At 38.2% G+C, this 25,288-nt stretch overlaps 1 protein-coding gene across 2 annotated transcripts in view; it reads right to left on the bottom strand.

Moving 5' to 3' along the window:
* Positions 1-1,637: 1,637 nt before the first annotated feature.
* Positions 1,638-25,288, bottom strand: part of GPBP1 (GC-rich promoter binding protein 1) — a 35,494-nt gene continuing 11,843 nt past the window's right edge. For both annotated transcript variants that reach the window (XM_050912974.1, XM_050912973.1), the window contains exons 4-13: positions 20,614-20,733; positions 15,751-15,874; positions 15,034-15,254; positions 14,308-14,374; positions 12,241-12,425; positions 11,280-11,420; positions 10,633-10,797; positions 6,224-6,408; positions 3,235-3,337; positions 1,638-2,116 (exon numbers count right to left, since the gene is read on the bottom strand). In XM_050912974.1, the coding sequence (XP_050768931.1) occupies positions 1,958-2,116; positions 3,235-3,337; positions 6,224-6,408; positions 10,633-10,797; positions 11,280-11,420; positions 12,241-12,425; positions 14,308-14,374; positions 15,034-15,254; positions 15,751-15,874; positions 20,614-20,676 (1,413 nt within the window). In that variant the 5' untranslated portion in view covers positions 20,677-20,733 and the 3' untranslated portion in view covers positions 1,638-1,957. The remainder of the gene's footprint in view (positions 2,117-3,234; positions 3,338-6,223; positions 6,409-10,632; positions 10,798-11,279; positions 11,421-12,240; positions 12,426-14,307; positions 14,375-15,033; positions 15,255-15,750; positions 15,875-20,613; positions 20,734-25,288) is intronic.

Genomic DNA, 25,288 nt, shown 5'->3' on the forward strand with positions numbered 1-25,288 from the left:
AGTTTCAGGATATAAACTAGCGAAACAGAAGTATCAACTATTGTTTCTACTTTCTCTAAAGAGAATTTTCTCAATTACAACCTGTAAATTTCCAAAGTCTATACACTTAGTATAACACAATTCTTCTGTAATTATAGTATCTTCCCAAATGGTTAATTACAGAGGTGACACTTGTTACTAAACTGAACAAAGAGGGAAAAAAGTCTACATCCCACTTTGAGAAATACCAAGGCAAAAAAGTTCTCACTTAGCAATAAAAATAGCATATTCACATACCACTAAGTAATTAGGATAGGCAGAAGATCCTGTTGGTAGGATGTGAAAACCAAAAAGGGAATAGACTACACCAAGGTGTCAAAGTTAGTAAAAAAACTGCAGGAGAGGGGAAGGAGAAAGGTGTATAAGGCATACAGGTAGGAAAGACTTCATTACTGATATGGCAGCTTTCTCTTTAAAAAAAAAGAAACATTTTTATCCTCTTAAATTTAGACAAGAAAATGGCGTATTTCAATACATTGTGCCAAAATTAACAACATCAACATTTGCATGCCTGTTCCAAGACACAAACTGACCTCTTGAATAGAAATCTCTATTTAAACTAATTTAAAAAAAAAACCCACACCTTTGGCCCAAAATTGATAGAAGCCACCTTATAAAAAATGTCTTTTCCTGAACAAGTTAAATATGGACAAAATCTCAGCTTTATAAATACTTTTGCTTTAGAGTTCAAATTGCAAATTACTTACTATAAGAAACAGTATAATTCAAAAATATCTTGAAGGGGGAATGTCTATATATAAAAGCTATGTTACAAACGTATGTGACATCACCGAGAGCAGTTGTGCTTATGAATTAATGCTACATAGTTTGTACAACCCTGTGCAAAATATTTAAAGAACTAAAATGAACCAAATAAAATGATAAATAATACAATGTTGGTTTTTAAATGTGTGAGCATAAAGAAAAAGTTTGACATAAAGTAAACAAAACAGGTGCTTATTGCATAGATATACTTCTGCTGCTATAAAAGCAAGATCTGGTGATAAAAATATTTTTACCTCATTCTGAAATGCAGTCACTGCTGCCAGAGTACATTTAATGTACATGCAAACAAAACGTACCAGATTTAAAAACAATACCCTTGATGCTATGCACTGAGACAATACTCTGTAAATCAGTTTATTTTCCATGTAGTGGACAAATCCAGTCAGTGTAATTATTCTTCTGCATGTGAATAGTAAAATCAAAAGTGCTTATTTTCCCACAAGAAATGTGTTCACTGTGAGAATACTGGGTCTTGCAATACCCCATAAAGCTTTCAATTTACAGTTTAGTTCTAGAAATTTGGAACTGTAACATCAGGGTCTTTTGCCATTAATAACAACGACTACACTACAAATGGCTAAAGAGCAGTTATGTGTGGAAGAAGTAGAACAGTACAACAGCTCAATTAAGGAAGAGAGTTTTAGTGCACTTTGCTCATTTTAGCCAACATGCTACATTGCCCTTTTTGCGTACAAAGTGGACTCAAGGATTTCCATTGTAAGAAAGAATGACTTGGCAAGCAAAACACTGTGTCAAGCTGCCCTTTTTTCCTTATAGACTTGGACATTTTAAGACAGAAGCTTTGCAAGACATTACACAATTCTTTGCTTTTATTATTAAATGAGAAAGTCTGATTTGTTACATTGTCACATTGCTAGTCAGAAATGCTTCAGTGATGAAGAAAGTCAATGCTGGGTCAACCCAAGTTCTCATTCTACAACATTCGTTTACAAAGAAATTATGGTAACGTTCACCACACCCAACACAACATTCCGTGCCTTCTTCAGTGAAAAGTCCCATTATTCTTCCTCTAGTGGGTATATTACTACATAAATTAGAAATTTTTTTTGGACAACACATCCCCAAATTTTCATGAGATCAAAACTGGCTTCTACAGATGTTACAGAAGTCTTCACACATCATCATCATCTGATGTATCGCTGCTGCTCGTCTCAGAATCCTCATTCTCCAGAGCAGGTTTGAAAGTGCTGTTTTTCCAAGGGCTAAACTTAAAAGCACAAATGAGGCCGTTTTTCAAAATGCCGTTTTTCCGAAGGCCATTTTTTTGTAACTGAAATGAGAAAACAAGATTTATTTAGAGAAAGAAAAAGCTAAACACAACAATCCACTGCATTTGAACATTCTTTACATCTTCACCTCTGGGTTACGTTAGATCCACAGCGCTACCTTTTCATATATACACACAAAGGAAAACTCCCCTGAGAGCCTTCACTTCTGGGCCAGCCACCTGTCCAAGCACCTCCAATCGTGCTAAGCTCCTGCAGCCAACAAGAGCCTACCCTCTTCTCACCCACTTCCTCAGACGTCTTGCCCCAGTGATCCCTGCTCCCACATTGTCTCTCCTGTGATGCAGTCCCTTTTTCCACAGTGCTGCAAACATCTGTGCTAAGAAGGGCAGGGCCTGCAATAAGGAAGGGGCCCAGAAGAGGAGAAGCAGCAGGAAGGAATGGGTATCGCCATCTGTCTACCCGATGCAGTTGGAAAGTCAAAGATACTGTAGAGAAAGGAAACAACTGATTCTACAACAAGAAAGGAATTACTGCATTTCCACACATAGTGCAGAAGCTGGGCAATAAGCCAAGCATTTAAGAGTTTAATATTCCAAATGCTCTAATTAATATATGTGTGGCTAGACTTATGGAAATATCAAATGTTCAGATTGAACACTGCACAGGATTCTCCCTTCCAGCTCCTCCTCACTGACCCCATCAGTATATACAACACTCCTAATTAAATAAAAAAAAAAATCAAGTCTAGATTGCCTTTTCAGACTTTGTTACTAGTGAATTAAATGTCTGTCAATTTCCAACAGAGAAAATTCAGATTTTGGAGAACCAAGGAAACTGCATAAAAACCTTGAAAGAAAATTCCCTTTCCTCAGGCTAAGCTGAGGAGCTGGAAAGCCCGTGCAATTCTACTATCAGCAATGCTGAAACTATTCAGAAGCACTCCCTTACCCTTCCCTTGATATTTTGAGAATAGGCCTTACCTACAATAAGCACTGGTCCCGTATTCTTTTAAAGGAACTATTCTTCCAAAAGCACAATACTGAAATGGTACTGAAACAGCAACATCCCTAACCACCAAAATTACTGCAGATCCTCCTCAAAGGTAGGCATTTAGGGTAGCCAACTACAAGTTCATAATGGAACATTAACTTAGTGTTACCTGTTCACTAATGACTCGGAACTCCCTCATCTCATCCTCTGTTAGCGGAGCACATGTTTCATCATTTTCACTGTCTTCCTGCCAGCCCATCTCCTTTAACAACCTTGAAATTAAAAAGGACAACATTAAGGAATTTGCTACACACACTCAGACGTTTCAAGGTCTGCCTACATATATGTGTAAAGATCTGTAACAAATGGATTAATAAGTCCATAATTTTTTTTAATTACATAAAAGTAGGTTAAAAGCTTTAAAAAAGATACATAAAGCATAGAAGTTGAGAAGTTCTCAGGTCCTTCGCAGATGATCTTGTTTTACCACTATATGTGGTAAAAACTGTATCTTCATTTTAATCTTCATTCATAATAATCTGTCAGGTGGAAAAGTAAGAATGTATTTCCTTTGCAAAACTGCTCTGGTGGAGCAGCAGTGTACCCCCTTGGTATGAAGAGACAAAGATTCACACTGAGGGAATCTGCAGGTTTTCCTGGATAACAGAGCAGCCATGAGGAATACGGGTGGTGTCCCTCCACAGGAACCAATTCAGGATGCAATGGCCTCATACAGTTTCTTTTTTCTAGCACATGCTAACGTCAGAGCCAGGACAGACTTCTTTGCAACTGAGTCTCACCCAACGGCAGATGCTGATATTTCAGCACAGATAGACTACAACTAGGAGTGAGTTTTGGGAGAAGGGGAGGAAAAGAAACAAGAGATAGATTTCTCTCATGACTAAGCTTGAGATATCCAAAGATGCAATAATCTACGTGTTTTAGCTAGTGCCAAAAGTGGGACAGCAGTATCTGAGCAGGAAGAAGGTGGTTTTACATGTGAAGACAGTGTGAAGACAGGGGTTATCTGAGGGTGAAGACACCGTGACATTTAACAATGAAGATAGTAAGTTCTCTTGCTGCAAAGTTTTTGCCAAAAGGATTAGCACCTTCTTCAGGCAAACCATGTGCCTGTTGACCTTAAATGTTAAAGGAGGTTAAAGCTATTTCACAAAAAATAAAGAGGTTTCTAAAGTATATGCCAGAACTGACACAAGAAACTGACACTTACAGCTGAAGAACAATGAATATATTAAAACAGGGAAGTAAGATGAACTCACAGTTGATGTCATGTGCCAGGTACTTCATTTAGCCAAATGTCAGCAAAAAATGCCCTTCAACATAACCCTCCCCACAAAGAACTCTAGGTCCCAACACAATGGATGTGCATTGGGCAAACTTGCAGGTGACCAATGACACCAATGACTGTTGTTAAAACCATAATGAAAGCCTGGAATTGTAGAAGAAGGGGAGAACAGCACTACTCTGTTTAAAAAAAAAGTTAACAGGACAATAATAGAAATGGAAATTACATCCTCTGTAGTATTTGGACCAAATTGGACAATGTGACAGCCAGGAACAATTAAATCCTCAGGAAGCTGCAGAAATAATATGCAAGTCATCCAAAACTCTCTTTTAAGAGAATACGTGCATTTGTATAGACAGACAGAAAAAGACTCGCAATACCAAATGCAGTTCAATGCTAGTTATATTTCTTCCAACAGGAATTTGAGTTAGAAAGTTTTACTGCAAGCAAGCTAAGATGTTAACAGTATTAGGTACAATAAAGTGAATAGTTGCAGAGCACCTGTTAATGTAAATAAAATTTAGGGCAATGGCTAATTAACTTTTAAGCAACACTGTCTAAAGTTAGCAGGACTGCTGTCCCTTTAAAGCGACACTAGGCTTCTAGAACAGTTGAAAGTGTGAACTACGTAAAAAAATTAAAACTTCAGATTAGCAAACTTGACACCAACAGGATGGCTGCATGTTGGGAACTTCCCCAGCAGAAGGGAAGCCCAAGACATATTTTGTACAAGATGTGCCAATACTGTTACTAGGTATGCACAAGTATCCTGTGAGTTAAGCTGGTCACTTCAAGTCCAATTTACCACAAAAAGGGTTAACCATAACATCTGTCTACATGCATGCAGAGGTCACAGCCAAAGGGCTGGGACAGTATGGAGACACAGCCTCTCTAGGATACCAGAAAGGAAAGACACTTGCCCAGAAACCCTATGAAGGCCATTCAAAGTCATTTGAATTGAAAAATGAGAGTTAGATTTGACTCCTATCTTCTAGTCAAAAAATCGTCGTCAGCAGCCTCTAGTGGCCAAAGATTTCTGTCTCCATAGCCAGCGGTGCAAAAAAAGGAACAGAGGAGGATGCATTTCACTTTTCATACTCATGAGGGATAAGAAGTCATGAAAGTTTCCTCTGCAGGTACTACAAAAGGGAAAGTTCTCTCGTCCAATGTATACATATAATCTATCACCAAAAAAAAAAAAAATCTATCTAATCTATCACCACAATTCTGTAGTTGCCAGAAACAATAAGAATCTGACAGAGCTCATGACAAGCTCATCTCCAGACTGAGTTGCTATTTCCCAGCAGCATCATTCTCATCTCTACCAGTTGCTACTGCAGTTACTTTTATGAGATACTAGAATTGTTTCAATCCTTTTTTGAAGTTACTTTCTCCCTTTCCAGTGCATCATCTTGTGATATCACTGACAGTCTCAACTAGTCAGCTACAGAAATAATTAACTATTTTAACAATGAGGAAAAACTCACTGGAGTTTTACATAAGATGCAGCATTTAAAGTATTATTAATACAAATAGCAATTACATGCATTGTTCCTCCTAGACATGCAGACCAAAATCAGAGGGATGAAGTCACTATGTAGTTTGCTTTATTTCTTTATAAGGAAATACATCAAATTTTTAGTAAAGTAAGTTTAAGTCAGTATACAAGTCTAGTAGAAACAAAGTATATTTCACATTAAATTAGTACACGTCTAAAAGTTAAACTTTGACAGTACTTGTTAAACATTTTATGCGTTCTCAGTTTTCAGATTCTGACTTCTGAACTAGTAAAAATTTATGACATGCTCACTTACCATGCAGGAACACTCTTTATATTGTGTAAAGTACATACCTATGCTCTGCCTCAAGTGAGCTTGAAAGAACATCCGCCTGAGGGAAAGCTGAAGATCGAATGATCTGTTGAGATGTAACTGAAGTATTGCCATTCTCCTGTGGAATTTCATTTTCAAAGTTTCGGTTTATATCTCTCTCATGATGAGGACTGTTGCTGTTATGCAAGTTAAAGGACTCATCATCCTGTTAAAAATAATTATATATTACAAAGTTTAAAAGTAAATTCCATTCACAAGGAAATGACTGCAAGTGCTGCAATTCAGTGATTCCATTTAATTTAATTTTAAATGGAGACACTCTATACTACTTCAGGGGTAACTATGTTCATACTTCTAGAGTTTGCAATACCTGCATACTACAGAAATCTTAAGTTATGCCACTCATCAAGTAATGTAGAAAGCAATTTCCATGCTCTGCCTCAAACTTTTTTCTACAACGTTTCAAACATACCTTAAATTCCAAACTTCTTTAAGCTGCCTTTCATACTTACAGAAATAACAGGTTATCTGTTGAACTTACAAACAATGTTCCTAATTAAATATCAGAGCCATGTGTGTCAGGAGAAGTTTGAAAGCATAGAGCTCTCAAGTTTACTTAGTGTAAGGGGGAGGTCACAGCCACCACACTTCAACCCGCAAATTCATCTGCCACAAGTTCAGAAAGACTGGATACTGCTCTTTAAATTCAAACAACAACTTCCCATATGCACATACACTCACCACAGCTTCTGAGGCTGTTGTTAACAGCAACTGTAACTTCCTAGCCATGAAGTAAGAACTAGGAAGAAAGTATTTAGAAAGCAGACTGTTCAGGTTCACTTAAATATTAAAAGCTCTTTAATCCTATAAACCAGAGAAGTTTCTTTTTATTGTACTCATTCAGCAACCTGCAATTCTTATTTAATAATGAGCCAAATAGCCTCAGAAGTCTTACCAATTGTAAAAACAGAGGAGAGTACGATCATTATTTAGTTAACACCCTTTGACAACAAAATCCCTAAACTGGGCATATAACAGCATTATCCATAGCAGGAGGCAATGACTTAATCAGCCAGTTCTGCACTTGTAAGAAACCATACTTGAGAGTCCAGGATCAAGACCATCATCATCATTTCCCTCCCACTCACAGTGTTGTCTGCTTCCAGAAATTTTAGAATGCTCAGCAAGAATTTAAGAACAAGTATCCCAGTAAACATACATTCAGCTGTTAAATCATACACCTGAAGAATGCATCTCACATTATCAAACAAAATTCATAAAAATATTAAACAATTTTAATATATATAGGGCAAAATAGCTTCTTCCAAGCATGATTCAGCTGCTGATTATGCCTCGTTATTTCAGACGTGAAATCTGTTACTGCAGGCCTTAAAATTCCATCAAGAGGATCATATTATAGAAAACTGTTGTGCAGTTATCTCCCCATCCACTCAGTTGCACACCATGTCTTCTACTGATGATCATTAAAATCAATGTTGGAAGTAGGACAACTATTAGTTACATGATTTAACATCTTTTCACATCGACTAGTGAAACAGCAATGGCAGGAAAAAGGAAGAATGCACTTACCAACAACTACTCCAGGCGACATGTTACATACACCTGTCCAAGGACATTACAGCTTCCACTACTAAAAGCCTTTTTTTTTTTTTTAAAAATACACTTGCTTCTGAAAACCAGCTGTGTACAACGGGACAACCAAATACATTTGACATATGTATCATAAAGATATTATGAACTCAAGACAATTTCAGGAACAGAAACCCCCACCAAGTTCATGTATTATTTTCAGAATTCTGAAGCTCAAGACAGTGTTTCCCAATATCTTTTTAATCTTAAGTCAAAATCTTATTATTTCTGAAAAACACATGACCAACATTACCCCCAACACCAATCTCAGGGTGCTCAGCCACAGAACAACTAATGGAAAGATGCAGACCTTTCTTAACTCACACATACAGCTAAGTTGTACAGTCTCATTACAGCAAATTTTATTTTGCCTGAAATAGGAACAGTATCAGAAAAGTCAATCTTACTTTTATGAGCAATGCACACTGGCACTGTTTCTTTTTTCATGTCTCTGAATCCAAATAAACCTTCCTCAAAACCACTCATTTGTCTGGCTGATTTGTAATTTATGATGGTTTTTTTGTTTTGTTAAAACACTTTAAACCACTCATTTACAGCAAACAGGCTTGTAATCACCTCATCCTGAATAATACAATACTTATCTTCAGTTGGACTATGTATGATAACTGTGCTTGTTGGTGGCTGGTAGCACTGACACAAATATTCTCTGGTGCCAGCCAAGCAATGCATAAACCGATCCAGATTGAAAGAAAACTCACACATATTATATACAGACAGTGTAGGCCTGCAAGTTCTCAACTAGGAAGTAAAACCAGGTTCTTTATATATGCATAAATTGAACTATTGCTCCTATGACTAGATCAAGAATAGAGAACTTCTGGCTATCTAAACACTAATTAGAAAGGAAATGGTTTGAGAAGTAGAACCAAGTTTTTCCATTAATTGTTTTGGAGGATAACAGCCAAGGTATGAAACACTGCCCTCCACAACTCTATGGGGCTGGATGGGATCCACCCAAAGGTACTGAGGAAGCTGGCAGAAGTGCTCCCCAAGTCACTTTCAATCATTTATCAGCAGTCCTGGCTAACTGGGGAGGTCCCAGTTGACCAGAGGTTAGCAAGTGTGACACCCACCTACAAGAAGGGCCAAGAAGGAGGATCTGGGGAACTACAGGCCTGTCAGTCTGACCTCAGTGCCGGACAAGGTTATGGAGCAGATCATCTTGAGTGCCATCACACAGCATGCAAAGGACAACCAGGTGATCAGGCCCAGTCAGCATGAGTTTATGAAAGGCAGGTCCTACTTGACTAACCTGATCTCCTTCTATGACAAGATAATCCGCTTAGTGGACGAGGGAAAGGCTGTGGATGTTGTCTACATAGACTTCAGTAAAGCCTTTGACATCATTTCCCACAGCATTCTCCTGGAGAAACTGGCTGCTCATGGCTTGGACAGGCGTACTCTTCGCTGGGTAACAAACTGGCTGGATGGCTGGGCCCAAAGAGTTGTGGTGAATGAAGTTAAATCCAGTTGGCGGCCAGTCACAAGTGGTGTTCCCCAGGGCTCAGTATTGGGGCCAGTTCTGTTTAATATCTTTATCAATGACCTGCATGAGGGGATTGAGTGCACCCTCAGTAAGTTTGCAGATGACACCAAGTTGGGTGGGAGAGTTGATCTGCTTGAGGGTAGGAAGGATCTACAGAGCGATCTGGACAGGCTGGAGCGATGGGCCAAGGCCAATTGTATGAGGTTCAACAAAGCTAAGTGCCAGGTCCTGCGCTTGGGTCACAACCACCCCATGCAACGCTACAGGCTTGGGGAAGAGTGCCTGGAAAGCTGCCTAGAGGAAAAGGACCTGGGAGTGTTGGTCAACAGCCAGCTGAATACGAGCCAGCAGTGTGGCCAGGTGGCCAAGAAGGCCAACAGCATCCTGGCTTGTATCAGAAATGGTGTGGCCAGCAGGACTAAGGAAGTGATCATCCCCCTGTACGCAGCACTGGTGAGGCCACAGCTCGAATACTGTGTTCAGTTTTGGGCACCTCACCACAGGACAGTCACTGAGGTGCTAAAGCACGTCCGAAGAAGGACAACGAAGCTGGTGAAGCATCTAGAGAACAAGTCTTATGAGAAGTGGCTGAGGGAACTGGGGTTTTTTAGTCTGGAGAAAAGGAGGCTGAGGGGAGACCTTATCGCTCTCTCCAACTGCCTGAAAGGAGGTTGTAGCGAGGTGGGTGTTAGTCTCTTCTCTCAAGCAACAGGACAAGAGGAAATGGCTTCTAGTTGCGCCAGGGGAGGTTTAGATTGGATATGAGGAAAAATTTCTTCACCAAAAGGGTTGTTAAGCACTGGAACAGGCTGCCCAGGGAAGTGGTTGAGTCACCATCCCTGGAGGTATTTAAAAGACGTGTAGGTGTGGCACTTAGGGACATGGTTTAGTGGTGGACTTGGCAGTGTTAGGTTTACAGTTGGACTCAATCTTAAAGGTCTTTTCCAACCTAAACAATTGTATGATTCTATGATTAGGTTAGTGTACTAAGCTTAATTTATTCTTTTTATTGTTGCTAAAGACACAGATGTACCTGAGTTATTAATAAGTACGAACAGATACTGCAGAAAGAAAAAAAAAACTACTAAGAAGCACTGGAGGAAGAGCAGTACTTGGAACAGCTTTTTGAAATTCATCAAAATATAATTCCTTTCCTTCATTTAGAGATCGAAGACCATGACTTAACAGCTGTTTACAGCAAAATAAAAAGTAGTTTATGGTCCGTCTGAAAACTACTACTGCTGGATCTACAACAGGTATGAATACATCTACCTTCTCTTGCCCAGCATGATTCTCATCTTCATGTTCCTCTTCCACTCTATCTTGTTTCAGTGCTTTCAAAAATTCACTCTTCTTATCAGTCCGCGTTCTTGTCAATTTTGTTAAACGAGGCTGACCAACTTTGTCAACAGGGGATGAAGAATTTGACCTATTACGCTAATGTAGGGAGTCAGAAAAAGAAAGAATATCAGAAGTTTATTCATTTAGAAAACCCTGAATGAAAGAAAGAGACTCCCTGGCACTTGTAGTTTCAGGTTCCACATACATCCACAGTCAAAAGCAGAAGGAAGATGTCTGTATTTCAGTATATATAGTTCTTACATGTAAACCCAGAGATGCAGCTTTATGGAGCACTGCTAATGAACAGCAGACCTTCTGAAGTGTATCATACCATTAGCAGTTTTGAAGTTTAAACCTATCAGGTTATACTTCCTAATGCACCATTTTTACTCCAAATCAAACCTACAAAGCAAACTGTGCAGTACTTAGAGGCCAGTCATGTGCCTTCCATATTTCTCACACATTAACTTCCAAAAAAAAACCTATTTAATAGAATTCTGCATAAAACTTACTGATCCCCTTATCTAACCAAATTCAACATTTTATAGAGTTGATAAAAACTACAGATATTGCTTTACCTCTTTCACTGCATTTTGTGATACAGTAAATGCCTTGGCAGTCGATCTGAAGGGACTGAAATTGCCAACGCCATATGCAGATTCATGAGGAAACGGATTCCCAAATTTATTTTCTTTTGCTTGGCTTTTCCACTGTGTAGGCTAAACAAAAATTTAAACAGAAACTTAAAGAGTCATTACCTACAACAGGATTATTTTCAGGAATCTCCAGAAATATGATTAAGCAAAAGCAAACTGTAACTACAACCATGATTTAGTGCAAACACCTGTTTTCTTGTGGAAGAGAGACTGTTTATGAGCAATTCATCCGCTCACAAATACAGTTTACACTTCTTATATAAAGACTAAAATTTCAAAACAATTAAGACCTTCATATTTGAGGTATTAAGAATCAAAATATGAGTCTTCAACAGCTGAAAGTATTGTTTTTAATGTAGAATATTAGAGAGTTAAGAACTACTCCATTATATGCTCTCAGGAGCACAGAAAAATTCCTGAAACAAAAATCAAGACATGAACACGGAAAGTTGCATTTGGAAAGTGACTAGAATGACACTAACAGGTTGCAACATCATGTCTATCAGTAATTGGGATAAATTCTGAAGTTATTTGTATGCTGACTATATCTCTCCACTAGGTATCTATTTTTCTGTTAACACATTTATATACAAAAGGCCTTGCTATTCCATAAGTTAAAAACATCCTTTTCACTCTCACTTGGACAGCTCTTGCAGTTCTCAAAAGAGGTAAATGAGAAACAAAGAGATCCAATTACAGTATAGTTTAAAAAGAAAAATGAGAAAAAGTTGTTTCCATTCACTTTTGGGGTGTGTTGCCCTTAGCAAGAGTTGAAAGCATAATACTCTAGGAAGAGTACTCTCAGGGGTGAAATAAGCACATTCAGAATTACAGCATGATTTTTTTCAGCATCTTGTTCATGCCATCGGTATCTAAGACTCACCTTTGCGGGTGGAGTGACAGGTTTAGGGACTAATCCTTTATAAACACTTGTGCCAGTTCCATTCCTTATTGGCTGTGAATGAAGACTTCCTACTACTGGGAATCCAGATATCTGCAGTTCTTTTGTACTGCCCTTTTTAATGACCAGCATTCTCTGTGATCTAGATTTAGGATTCAAAGGGTACTCTGGAAAAAAAAGAAGTGTGTATATATATATATATGTGTGTGTGCATGTGTATACAATCTTAAGTTTCTATTTCATAAGGTACTGGACAGCCACATGGTCCAGAGCAAAAAGGCATAAATCAGGAACTTAGTCCAATATTAGTTCCACAAATAACACACTGTACAAACATCGATAAACACAAGTTCTGTTCCATTTTCTACAACCCCCATTTGTAAAATATTTCACTTGGCAAATTCCGTGGCAGGAATTTTACTTTCAGAAAGCAAAGATATTCTTCAAAGAAGCCAGCTACACAGTACTTGTTTGCAAATCTAAAGTCCAAATACTATTAGTTGTTGATAGTTACCTAATCTTCAAAAGAGATACTACTCTTCTTAGTAGCTGGTACAGTGCTGTGTTTTGGATTTAGTGTGAGAATAATGTTGATAACACGCTGATGTTTTAGTTGTGGCTAAGTAGTGCTTATCTTAAGTTAAGGACTTTTCAGTTTCCCATGCTCTGCCACCAAGCAGGTGTGCAAGAAGCTGGGAGGGAGCACAGCCGGGGCAGCTGACCCGAACTACCCAAAGGGGTATTCCATACCATGGAACATCATGCCCAGTATATAAACAGGGGGGAGTTGGCCGGGAGGTATGGATTGCTGCTCAGGCATCAGTCAGCAGGTGGTGAGCAACTGCATTGTGCATCACGTGTCTTTTCTTGGGTGTTATCTCTTTTTTTTTGTTATATTCCTTTTCATTACAATTACCATTATATTATTAGCAGTAGTACTGTATTTTATTTTACTTTAGTTATTAAACTGTTCTTATCTCAATCCATGAGTTTTACTTTTTTTTTCCCCTCCTCCTCCCCACCCCACTAGGAGTGGGGAGGGGGAAGTGGCTGTGTGGTGCTTAGTTGCTGGCTGGGGTTAAACCACGACAACATGAAAGCTGCTAAACACACAAAACAGGAAAGCAGTCCAATTGTTTAGGCTCCTGCAAAAGTTCTTAGCAATGAGATATTTATATTGAGGGGCTGGCCTACATCTAGTGTTACCTAAGAGCACAAAACATACTGGGGAAGTATGAGAAAAAGAATCAGCAAATTAAAGTACCATTTAAAATGAGCAACAAGTTTCAGATCTCAGTATTAGCAACAGTTTAAGTAGTAGCTTTTATGTTTAACTAAAGTTATTTCTTCATAAAGAGAAAGGTTCTTATTTTGAGTAAGTTTCTTACTTTAAAACCTGTGCAGTCTAAAGCTGCCACCTTCTTAAGGGTGAACAATTGACTAGATAAAGCCCACAGAATTGTAAAGTGGTAGCCAAATTTCATCAGGAGAGATGAGAAAACAATCCCATAATACAGTTCAGTTCAAGGCCCACTCTCAGGAATGGATTTGTAACAAGTAATTCGTAAACAAAACCAACAGCTTAAGACATTTGCTTCCAGGAAGAGACCTTAAACCTCTGCAAGCTAATCTGCTCTTCCCAGCCATCCTAGGTTTCTCTCCAAACTCTTCCAACAGTTCTAATCAGTCACAAGCATTCTTTTACAAAGTCTTCAGCTAGCAATCACATCGCTAGTTCAGGTGACCCACCTTCATTGCATTTCCTCTTGAAAATAAAGGTGAAGATAAATTCTTGACATCTTTACTAAACAGATGTATACTTGTTCTGGGATACAATCCTAGTTGTGGCTGCATCTCCAGACCAGCAGACTGATATTCAAACAGAATTGTTACCTCTCTAACAACAAGATACTTATATTGTAATAATATTGAAGTTTCCACAATTTCAATCTATACCTTTATAATTCTAAAAAAAATCCCATGTTTCAAATAAAATAAACTTCAGATCTCTGCTACGTTTTTACATTTAAAAACATCACAGATACTCACCCCACACACCTGCAGCTAAAGATTTATTCTGGTTTGGTTCCCTCTCATACTTAGGGTTCAAAGACGGCTGGAAGAAAATTTTATTATTATTAAAAAAATAAGTCTTCAGTTCTGGGACCAATGAAATAAATAATCACAGTAATATCGGCACTATGACCTCTGCTGTCAAAGATTTTTAAACGGAGACAGACTAGACACTTCTCCTGCAACCCAAATAGGCCAATGCTCACTTGTTTATCTTCTCCAACAAAACATCTCAGGCAGCAGTCAATACCATTACGTGAACTGTCCAGAGAAAGCAAATAAGAGCGATGTATGGTTCTTCAAAGAGGAAGCTCACCGTTCCTCTTACATCCTACAATTCTAGGTTGAAGCATGGGATCTCAAAGGGCCACTGGCAGAAAGACCACTTTGTTAGTACTTCAGATTTCCAGTAAGGTAACTGTGTAGAATTTAATACATACACACACCACAGTAAACTGGAACCCAATTGTAGTTTCACTTGACACACTTAAGGGACAACAATAAACATATAATGATAAAAACTGGATATAAAAGGAGAAACAAGTTAGTGGACAAACGACTAACACCCTCTTACCTATGGGAAGGGTGATCCCTTATATGATGATCTGAAACTGGTGAAATCTCATGAAGTAGCTTGTAATGGACAAAATGGCACTTGCAGAAACAATGAAACCTTGTTTATTATAATTACAATTAACTTACAAAATCCTCAGCCTCAAACTGTTTGGGTACTTCGTCTTCCTTTTTCCCAGTTTCATTATCCGGTACATTGTTTTCATGCAGTCCTTGGCCTTTTCCACAGTGGAAAGTGCTGGTACGAGCGCGGGAACCTCCGCCACGGTATCCCCCACGATGGTTTATATTTTCTGCACCATTTCTGCCTTGTGAACGCCAACCATTCTTCTCTTTTCTCCCAAAATGCCCTTAAATTTTTAAATTTTAAAGCAATGTCACTACAAACCATTTTAAAAGAATAGTCTACTTTCGCAAAATTGTTAAAGAAGTTAAGTCAGCGGCTCTATACTCTGGGATGTGATAGCATAGTAAAGTTAAGTTTTCATTCACATAAGCAGCAGGGAAGAATCTTACAAAACAGTGCCAGAGAAAGAGGATAGTAGTCCAACATTAAGACAAGTCAACCTCCTTTTCTGGCTGCTCATTTATATGTTGTTGGCTAGAATATTAACTCTACACTCTTATTCTTCTTAAGAGAAAAATACACCTGGAATCACACTACTTTAACTAACCCTTAGTCATCACATCCTCTCCCAGAAGATGTGTCTTTCCATTACCTCTATTTTACTACAGAATAAGAATTTAGCATAGGAGAGCTATTATCATCAGACTTTTTTTCTAGCAAGAGTGCTACAAAGCAATGATGTAAACATTTCAAAGTGTTCCATGAAAGCTAAATTATACCTCCATTAGGCCGTCCGATGTTAGCATCAAACCCATCTGAAGAGTTGTGTCTTCTGCGATTTGCTTCATAACGATTCCCTGTCCACGAAAAATTTTCAGAATGTTTCTCAAAGCTCAGTGATGACTGTAAAGGAGCACAAGTGGTAGACCTGAGATATCTGATTAATAACAGAACTGAATTATCAGAACTTTAACATGCACATTACTCATGGTATATACCATTCATTTTTAAAAGGACTTTGAATGACAGACAATGCAGCAGTCTTCAAGTATGTGTATGTTCAGAGCTATGACACCATCTCCCATGCCAGCAAACTGGAAGCTCTACCTTCTGCTCCAGGACACTGAAACAGCGCTGAGGACTATGCTTGTGACACAAGGTAAAAACCCAAGTGTCTATTTTGCTTTGGCAGCAGAACACAGCACAAGTGACACATGTTGCAGGAGAGGAAAAATAAAAAAGGTAAGAAAGGACAAGAGATCACAGTTTGGAAGGCAGAGAAGAAGTCTGGGATCTTAATTTGGGTGGTCAGAGACCGCACATGTGCATTCCATAGAAAGCAAGGAGTCACTTCCACCAGAGGCAGCTGTACCCAAAAAAGGCTCAATTAATTAGTCTTGTCATTATAACTTAATAAGGCAAATGCAACTAGTTATGAAATACAAAGAAAACCTAGAGTCAAGAGTGTACAGATTCATAAATATACTTCAAATTATTCAGCTTATAAGTAGGCATTGCAGAAATTTTAAAGAAATAAATCTTTAATATCAGTAGGAAGTACTTTATAAACTAAAACCTTATATTGAGAACAGCACTCAGAAATCAAAATACATCCTGACTAGAACTCATACCTAAGGGGATTAAACCAAAAAAGATCATGTCTTACAGGAGCTGTCTTCCCTATTACTTGTATCTGGCTTTACTATTCTAACACTATAACATTTTTTTCGCTGTTCCATCTTAAAAATTCAAGAATAAATTTTCATTCTGCAAAAGTAGTGCTTAGCCTCACTGTTGTTCACACCACACATCTCCCAGTGAGCGACAGCAGAGTGCTGTGTTAACCCAGCACCTCCCTGCCACACAGCCAGCCTTTGATGCAGATGAACCAAAGCCCTCTTCCCTCCCAGCAGACCTACTGTGCGCATATATGTCCATTGTATTGCACATGTACAAGAGATCCAACATGTCCCAGGGCCATAAGAGCTACAAATGCATAAACGCACAGCTGTGTGGAAATGTACTGTGTCAGCAAACTAAGCTTAATGATTCCAGCAAGTATCAACTTTACTGCACCCAAAGTATCAACTTCGCTGCCTGAAGCTCACTCCCTCTCCAAACTGAGTAACATTCAGGAAAAAAAGTACAGCAGTAATGGTGTATGTCTGAAAATGAAAGCCCTAAGTTTATTTCAACAGTTATTATCCACTAACGTCTAATCAAGCTATATTAATATTTAAAGTACTCCACTGATCAAAGGGGGGGGGGAGGAATCACAGTAATAGGTTTAACTACTTTGGAAAATATGTTGAAGAAAATTATTTCCTCCTTCTCACCTCCCCCACCCCCGCAAACGACACTCACACAAAATGATACTCAAGTTCTACTGACAATGCCATGGCAGAGCTCAAGGTGCTGTTCGAAATTCACTGCTTAAAATTAAAACTCAAGTAAGCAACAGATATGTTTAAAATACAAAGCATGTTTTTCCAAATCATACAGAAGTCAAATGAAAAGGGACTGCCCTCTCATTTTGAGACCTGGGAAGTGAATTACTTCCTTGACAAACTTGGAGAGAGAGAAAAACAGAAAACCACACGAAACTATCAAAAGATTTAAGTAGTTCAAAAATTATGATAATGAATCTCAATATTTAAGTAAAAAATAAATCCTTATAAACAGATTTTGAATAAGCTACCAAAAGTTTCAGAAAGCTCCAGATCTGTTGATCATAGGTGAAATTTTAGAAGATAGCTTCATGTGTTCATTTACATAAGACAACCTTCTAATATTGCCTTTTGAGTTTAACTTTTTTTTTTGTATGAACTTTGAAGAACAATCACATTTTCACAAAGTATAACTGACAGTATTTTATATATAGTGTTTGAGTTGTACATGATATAATCAATCTAAAGTCTAAATTGTGTGCAAAAATCATGCAGTTTGCATTTTCCCCACATGATGGGGGTATCAGTCTATCAAGCCTCTTGTGGCAGAGATGACAGTAAACTTTGTAATCAACAGGAAATCTATTGGCAATTTCTGGAAGTTGAGAAATTATCTGACTAGGTTCAGCCAGCCAAGAAAGCAAGCAACACAGATTTTTGAAGTATAAGAAGTCTTATTGCTTAACAGGAAGTAAAAATAAGCTTGCAAAAACCGAGTTTACCAGTCTGTCTGCAATCTCCCCATCCACATTCTACAGCAATCCTTTCTTAAAAGTTTCATCCATATCTCAAGTTGGCGTCACTACTCACAACACCTTCCCATTTCCATCTGCCCAACTGCAATACTGCACCGATGCAAATATAGTAGTTCCAGACCTGAACGAAAGCTACTGAGCAATGGATACCCAGCTATTTAGGTGGACTTTGCTATGTCAGTGACAGGGAGACGATATAAAAGCTTATCCTTAAGAGGAAATAATCAGCAATAGGTGAGATGGATTTCAGTCAAGCTGTAATCTCTATCAGTAGTCACATTAAGAAAGCTCATTCACAATCCCAACTTCCTGGCATCAGGTTTTTCTAATGCCAGCCTTTACCTATGTAAGGAAAAGCCTCGGCTACCCAGGATTGAGGTGGGAAACCAATCTCCTAAAGATGCAATTCCTAGAAGTGCCTCTTCAGGGAAATAAAAACCGACCCAGCAGAGTTCAGTTTCTCCTCCTCAAGTCTAAATGTTGTTGATACCACAGCCTTACCCCAGCTCCATTCTGCATGAAACATGACACACCTTGCCTTCCTCACCCCATCCTTCCTCTTCATCTCCATCCCTCTTATCTGCTCTTCTCTTCAGCTGCTTTGTTGACATATGGGAAGCAGAAATAAAAATCTGTTCTAGGAAATTGAGGGGACAGGGGGCCACAACATTTGAGACCTGTCTTGTAGAGGAATGACAGGACAAGCCTTATTCTGTAAGCTAAGAACTACTACACATTGGGTAGGACCAAAAAGACTTTGCAAGTGTTTAATATCCAAATATATTCATATTCTGTATATCACAGAATGCTGATCATTGAGGGAGGAAGTGCTGCAAGGAAATAAGCTGCATTTCAAACAATGAAGCACAAAGACTATAATGGAGAAAGCATACAACTATGGAGTTTTTGGAAGAGATGAAAGAAAGTCTATCTAAACTCCCTGAGGCAAAGAATCATGGAAGAGAACAGGATCCACAACATATGCTTGCAATGAAATTTGCCACAATTCAGGAATGAGGTGACAAATACAACCCATACCTCAGACGTATTCGAGTGATACTGGACTAGTTCTGAAACTTACTTTTATCCTGCTATATTGACACTTCAAGCACGCAGGTAAAGCTCTTCCAGCAGATTCTTGAAATATGTGGTGAAGATTTTGTAATTGTGACACCATACTAAACTAAGCTCTGATTACTTTTCCAGTTGAAAATGTATTAAATTGGAAAAAGCAGATCAAAAGAGTTGAGTATATCAGAAATCAAGTAGAATGAAAACAAACAGATTGCAGGAACCATGCTGGAACAGATAGGCCTGATGTTCCTAGAACAGCAACTGAGAGTTGTTGATAGACTATAATAAACAAAGAAGCTAGCTAGGTCAGTGTAGAAGAAAGATAAATAGAACAATATGAATAAGGACATTCAACGACGTGACTAAAAAAATGCATGCGTGTATGTGTATGTAGACATATATAAGCAAAGCAATGGGAACACAACTAATACTGATGGCTAACTGCATTTAACAATAGCACAAGCCTATTTCCGTAAGTTTATAAAGGCTAAACATTTTCCATGGACACGAAAGACAGCAAGAAACTTACATAAATACATTAAAGCAAGGCATTTCCACTCTCATAGCTGCAGATATGGATATTGCATTCAAAAGATTATAACGAAGAAGACAGGTGTACAAATAGGGAAACAGATGACAGGAGTTTGAATATCCAGTGCTGCCTCTGCTTCTGCATTCATACAAATTAAGAAAGAGTGGAAGCATAGGCCACCAAAAAAGAAACATTTGAGAAATAGACACACTCATGACTTCCTAGAATATTTGCAAATCCTAATGATTCAGAGATTGCTATTTCCTGTTTCCAAGCTAACTGTCCCATTGTATAAAGTAACAGTCATCTAGATGAAAAAACCAGAGTGAAGATGCACAACTATTTGAAAGTGCCACACTCCACCAGTAGTAACAACCATCCCACCAGCAACTGAAGAGCCATTTCAGAAGGTTTATTTCAAAAGCATTTTTTTAATCACTTGGATGATAGAATAACAATTCTGTAAAATTTATAGGACATAGACCAAAATCAGAAGCAAGAACATCAAGCACATGCCTCTGTCTTGGTACTTCTAGCATAAAATACAATAATTCATTTTAAACTCCTAATGAAGGTAATCTTAATCCAACAACAGCTCTGATAATATGGCCAGGCATATGCTTCCTTCCATGAACTCATCTGCTCAAGCAAAAAACTCTACTGGAGGTATGAGCTTGACAAGCACGGTACAACTACTTAAATCATGACAACGAGAAATGCTAGATATCATCTGTTATCACCCTACTCAAAGAGATTTGCATTTTTACTATGATTGAGGTATATGACTTCTCTAATAACAAGAGTGCCTGTTCAGAAGAACAACAAAGAACATACCTTTGTTGATGATGGTGGAGTAGGAAAATTAAGCCAGGCTGGAGCAAAGTCATGCTGCGCCATTTAGGTCCAGTCTCTCCGAATCAATGAAACAAGGCTTTAGCACCTCATAGCAAGTTCCTGTAATTAGAAAAACAATAAATGAGTACTTTCCAGATGCTTATGTTACAAGAGGATTACACTTGTGGTGTTTTGATCATTATTTCCCTTCTGTTTTCCAGTATTATTTTCTGACACAGATCTACTTTAGAACCTAACTATCCTGATCTCGTTTACAGCATCACATTTGTGCTTTTATTACCAAAGCGTCACACGAATCAAATATATCACAGGTATCATGAAAATACAACTGTAACATTCCTCCCTTTATTTTCTCTTACTAATGGGATGAAGCATCTTGTGTAACGTCTGATCCAGAAAGCTGTGGCAAAATTAGCTTGTTGAAATACTTTCTGGTACTATCTAGAATGGATTTCAGGAGCTATTTCACTAGCTTCCTAGAAGAAGCTGATTTTTTTCATTAGTCCCTAAAAGTTAGTCTCAGAGGCCATATTAAGGTTCCTTATGAAAAAAATAGATGCTCAGGGCCACCACAAACCCCATATTATCTCTAGATTCAATGGAAACAGAGTCTACATGTCCAGAAACAGTGTCAAAATCCAGTAAAATTGTGTAGTTTGAAAATGGGCAAGAGAAAGTAATGGCTTAAGGTTAAAACCCAGGAATACTTTTTCTACCCCACGCTCTCCCCACAGGTAGGAAAACATCTCTCAATAAGCAAGAGAATGCAAGATAATGTGAACTATATTACCTGAAGCTGAACTATAGCACAGAAAGGAAAGAAATGGATGAAATACTGCCTGAATTATAAAGGTATCTGAATCATGCTCTGCAGCTAGACACTGCAAACTTGTCAATGATTCAAAAATATTTTAAGTATGATATACACACTATTAGAAATTCAGCTAGTGAAAACATAATAAACACCCACATGCATTTCATAGGGAGACCCAAATAAACATGTATTCCACATCTCTGCGCAACCGAGTGCAGATCTGTTAGTCAGTGAGCATGGATGTACCTCACTTTAAGGCTGCTGCAACGTGAGTATTAGTAGGAGCTGTGGAATCTGAACTTGATAACTGATAATTATTGTTGTATTCTGGCCTGAACCAGGCTATTGCAGACTTCCAGTGACAGAAAAGAATTTTCCAGCTTCTAAAAGGAAGTCTAACAGATTTGTAAGCATTAAACTGCACTTAGTTGAGCTGCCGGTTCTTTTTTATGCTGTGAGCTCATACTTAGGTTTTTAGGTACCTCCAATTCCAGAATTATACTGTAAGGTAAGATGCACAAAATCTACTATCATTAAATAGAGACAAGTTTAAAGGTATGTCTCACCCAAATAACTTGTTATAAATTCCTCTGCTGAAGTCATCCAACACTCTCTTCTAAATTAACCTCAACAAAAATTCCAGAGAAATTTTCTAAAGAATCCAATTATGTCAGACTAGTAAAACACAAATGAAAGAAGTTCTAGAGTCACAGAACCATCACAAAAATGGCTTCTCCTTCTAACAGGAACCAAGTTCACTTTTACTGACTAATCATGTTCAGCAATGGTATAGAAACAAAAAAGGGTATACGTTTACAGATGAACCAATACAAGACATGTTAAATTAAGAAACAGCAAATTAAGTGTGAGCAGACTACAGCAAGAAAAAAAATTTTCTTCTCCTTCCCTCAGATACAGTTCTCATCTCCAAGCAGGAGAATCATGAAATCTTTAGAAAGGATCAAGACAGCTATCAATACTGGAAGATCAGCACAACAATAAATCTTCAGACCAAGGCACTTACAGTCTTAAAAACAAAGGGAGAGATTAGGTTTACACTGAATAAGAACAACAAAGGATCCTGGAAGTATTACCGAGTTATTGGTGAATCAGCTATTACGTATGGGACAACACAGGCACAAACAATGTGATTTCTTAATAAATTCATCTTACTGGTTTTAGAAAACCAGTGAAGCTTCCTAACACTACTTTTTATACAACTGCCACGAAAAGAGTTTATTCGTAACTCACTAACATCCCTACCTTTACCTCTTGCACATAAATCAAGGGCTCAGGTGAGATTTGGTGATCACCAAGTACCCAAAGGACTGGAAAGGTGTTTTTAGCAGAGCTTTGTCCACAGCTCACTGATACTGGGTGTATATTTCTTCCCGCAAAAATTATTCTAGAAGCAGATTTAAGTCTTCCTCATGTCCTCAGTTCTTCAACTAAAAGCTCTAAAAAGGTTTTTGATAGTGCTGCTCCATGAGATGAGTCAAGGCCTTTCCTACAAAGGAGTATAGTGAAGTGGTAAAGACAGAGGCCTGGGACAAAACTACACAATACTCAGAGTGCAAAGTCAGCAGCAGAATATATCTAAATCTCAATAAGCCCATAAAAGAAAAACTCTTCTAGGCCTAATTCTTCCAGCTAGTTTTGATAGAACAGCAGTAACAAAAGCACAGATGTATTTTTAGAACACTACCTGACCAATTTCACAGGTTTATAGTCAAAAACTACCAAGAAAAGTAACTATTGAGGATATTGACCTCACACCACAAAGTCAAGAAAACACTTTCTCTCATCTTATTGCACATATTATTGGTCTGGCAATTAGACATGGGAAAATTGAGTATTTTCATTATTAAACCTTACTAACTTCTAATAGGCACAAACACCCTAGCCATAATTAAATTGGGAAACAAACAGCAGATCAGGAAAGGATAAATATTAACATCTTTTTTTAAAACTGTATTTTAGAGTACATAGCCTACCCAGCTTTAAGTTGCCAATTCCATGTTTTATCAGGCTTCATAAATACTCTTACAGATGTTAGCTTTCTGATGTTGCCAACAAGTATGTCCTAGAATGTATTTTAATACAAAAACATTTTCATTACAAGCATGAGCTCTGTTTTCATGATCCAGCAAATATTCGATAGCTCTAGGATACTCTTCGTTCTCAGGAAGATATTTTTGGTAAATTGAAAACAGATCACAAAGTGAGAATGGGATGTCAGCAAGACCACTCTGCTGCCACAGGCACGATTTACTACGCTTAAACCCTTCGTGATCAGCTTGGTTGCCAAACACCAGTTTGTTCCTTGCTTGCTTTCCAACTTAAGTCAGACCAACAACTGAGACTACCATGTTATTCTGCAACACGTCCCATCACTAGAAAGGTTCCTTCTACCAGGTCTGACCTAAGTCTTTTTTCCTGCTATTGAGGTCCATTACCTAAGCTACCCCCAGCAGAGACGTTTCTGCATTCTGTGTCCCCCAAAGCACTTGCAACCTCTATTCAGATTCGTACTATCTACAAATTTAATAAGCATACACTCTTATTTCATGATTGAGGTTATTAATTGTCCTGGTTTTGGCTGGGACAGAGTTAACTTTCTTCTTAGTAGCTGGTATAGTGCTGTGTTTTGGATTTAGTGTGAGAATAATGTTGATAACACTCTGATGTTTTAGTTGTTGCTAAGTAGCACTTATCTTAAGCCAAGGACTTTTCAGTTTCCCATGCTGTGCCAGCAAGCAGGTGTGCAAGAAGCTGGGAGGGAGCATAGCTGGGGCAGCTGACCTGAACTAGCCAAAGGGGTATTCCATACCAGGGAACATCATGCCCAGTATACAATCGGGGGGAGCTGGCCGGGAGGCGCGGATCGTGGCTCGGGCACCGGTCAGCAGGTGGTGAGCAACTGCATTGTGCATCACTGGTTTCTCCCCCCCCCCCTTCCTTTTTTTGTTATATTCCTTTTCATTACTATTATTACTATTATATTTCATTATTACTATTGTTAGTATTGTATTTTACTTTAGTTATTCAACTGTTCTTATCTCAACCCACAAGTTTTACTTTTCTTTTCCCTTTCCTCCTCCTCACCCCACTGGGAGGGGGAGGGGAAAGCGGCTGCCTGGTGCTTAGTTGCTGACTGGGTTAAACCACGACATTAATAAAAATACTGAAGCGACTTCTTTAGAAACTTACCTGATACCTCCTTCCAGCTTGACCTCAAACAAGAGCTGCCTTTACAAAGAGCTACTAAGGCAAATAGGTAACGTTGATCAGCAATTTACTTTAGAAGAACACTTCTGCCTTTCAGAAACATAGAACTACTTTTAAATTAAAAAAAAAAAACAAAACCAAAACTACTTAAAAGTATTTGATTAGAATGAAAGTCAGTAGTATGCACCCATACAATCATTTACAAGAAACAGCTTTAATTATACTGACAGATGTGAAGAACCCATTCGTCTGCTAGCAAGCCTTCTCTTACGTATATACCACGCAATGGATCAACTGCTGTTCATTAACACTGATAAAACAGCTGTTGTACTCCCAGCATTAATACAGCTATCAGAAGTAAGCTTATTGAGGTGAATACCACAGATCCAAACACGATTCCACTGCTTTCAGGAACTCTCTTGGTAACAAGAGCAGGCCCAAAATTTATCACTGAATGTTTAAGTCACCATTCCCTAGCAGCACAAACTCAAAATACATCTGCCATTCTTTAACCAAAGTGTCATAAAAGCCAACTTGGCTCAGGTTGTCTATTACCGAAGCAGAGCTGCACAATTCTAGAAAGGTAAGAAAAAGATACTGAAATACTGCTAT

The sequence above is a fragment of the Gymnogyps californianus genome, chromosome Z, assembly GCF_018139145.2.
Source record: "Gymnogyps californianus isolate 813 chromosome Z, ASM1813914v2, whole genome shotgun sequence".
Classification (NCBI taxonomy): domain Eukaryota; kingdom Metazoa; phylum Chordata; class Aves; order Accipitriformes; family Cathartidae; genus Gymnogyps; species Gymnogyps californianus.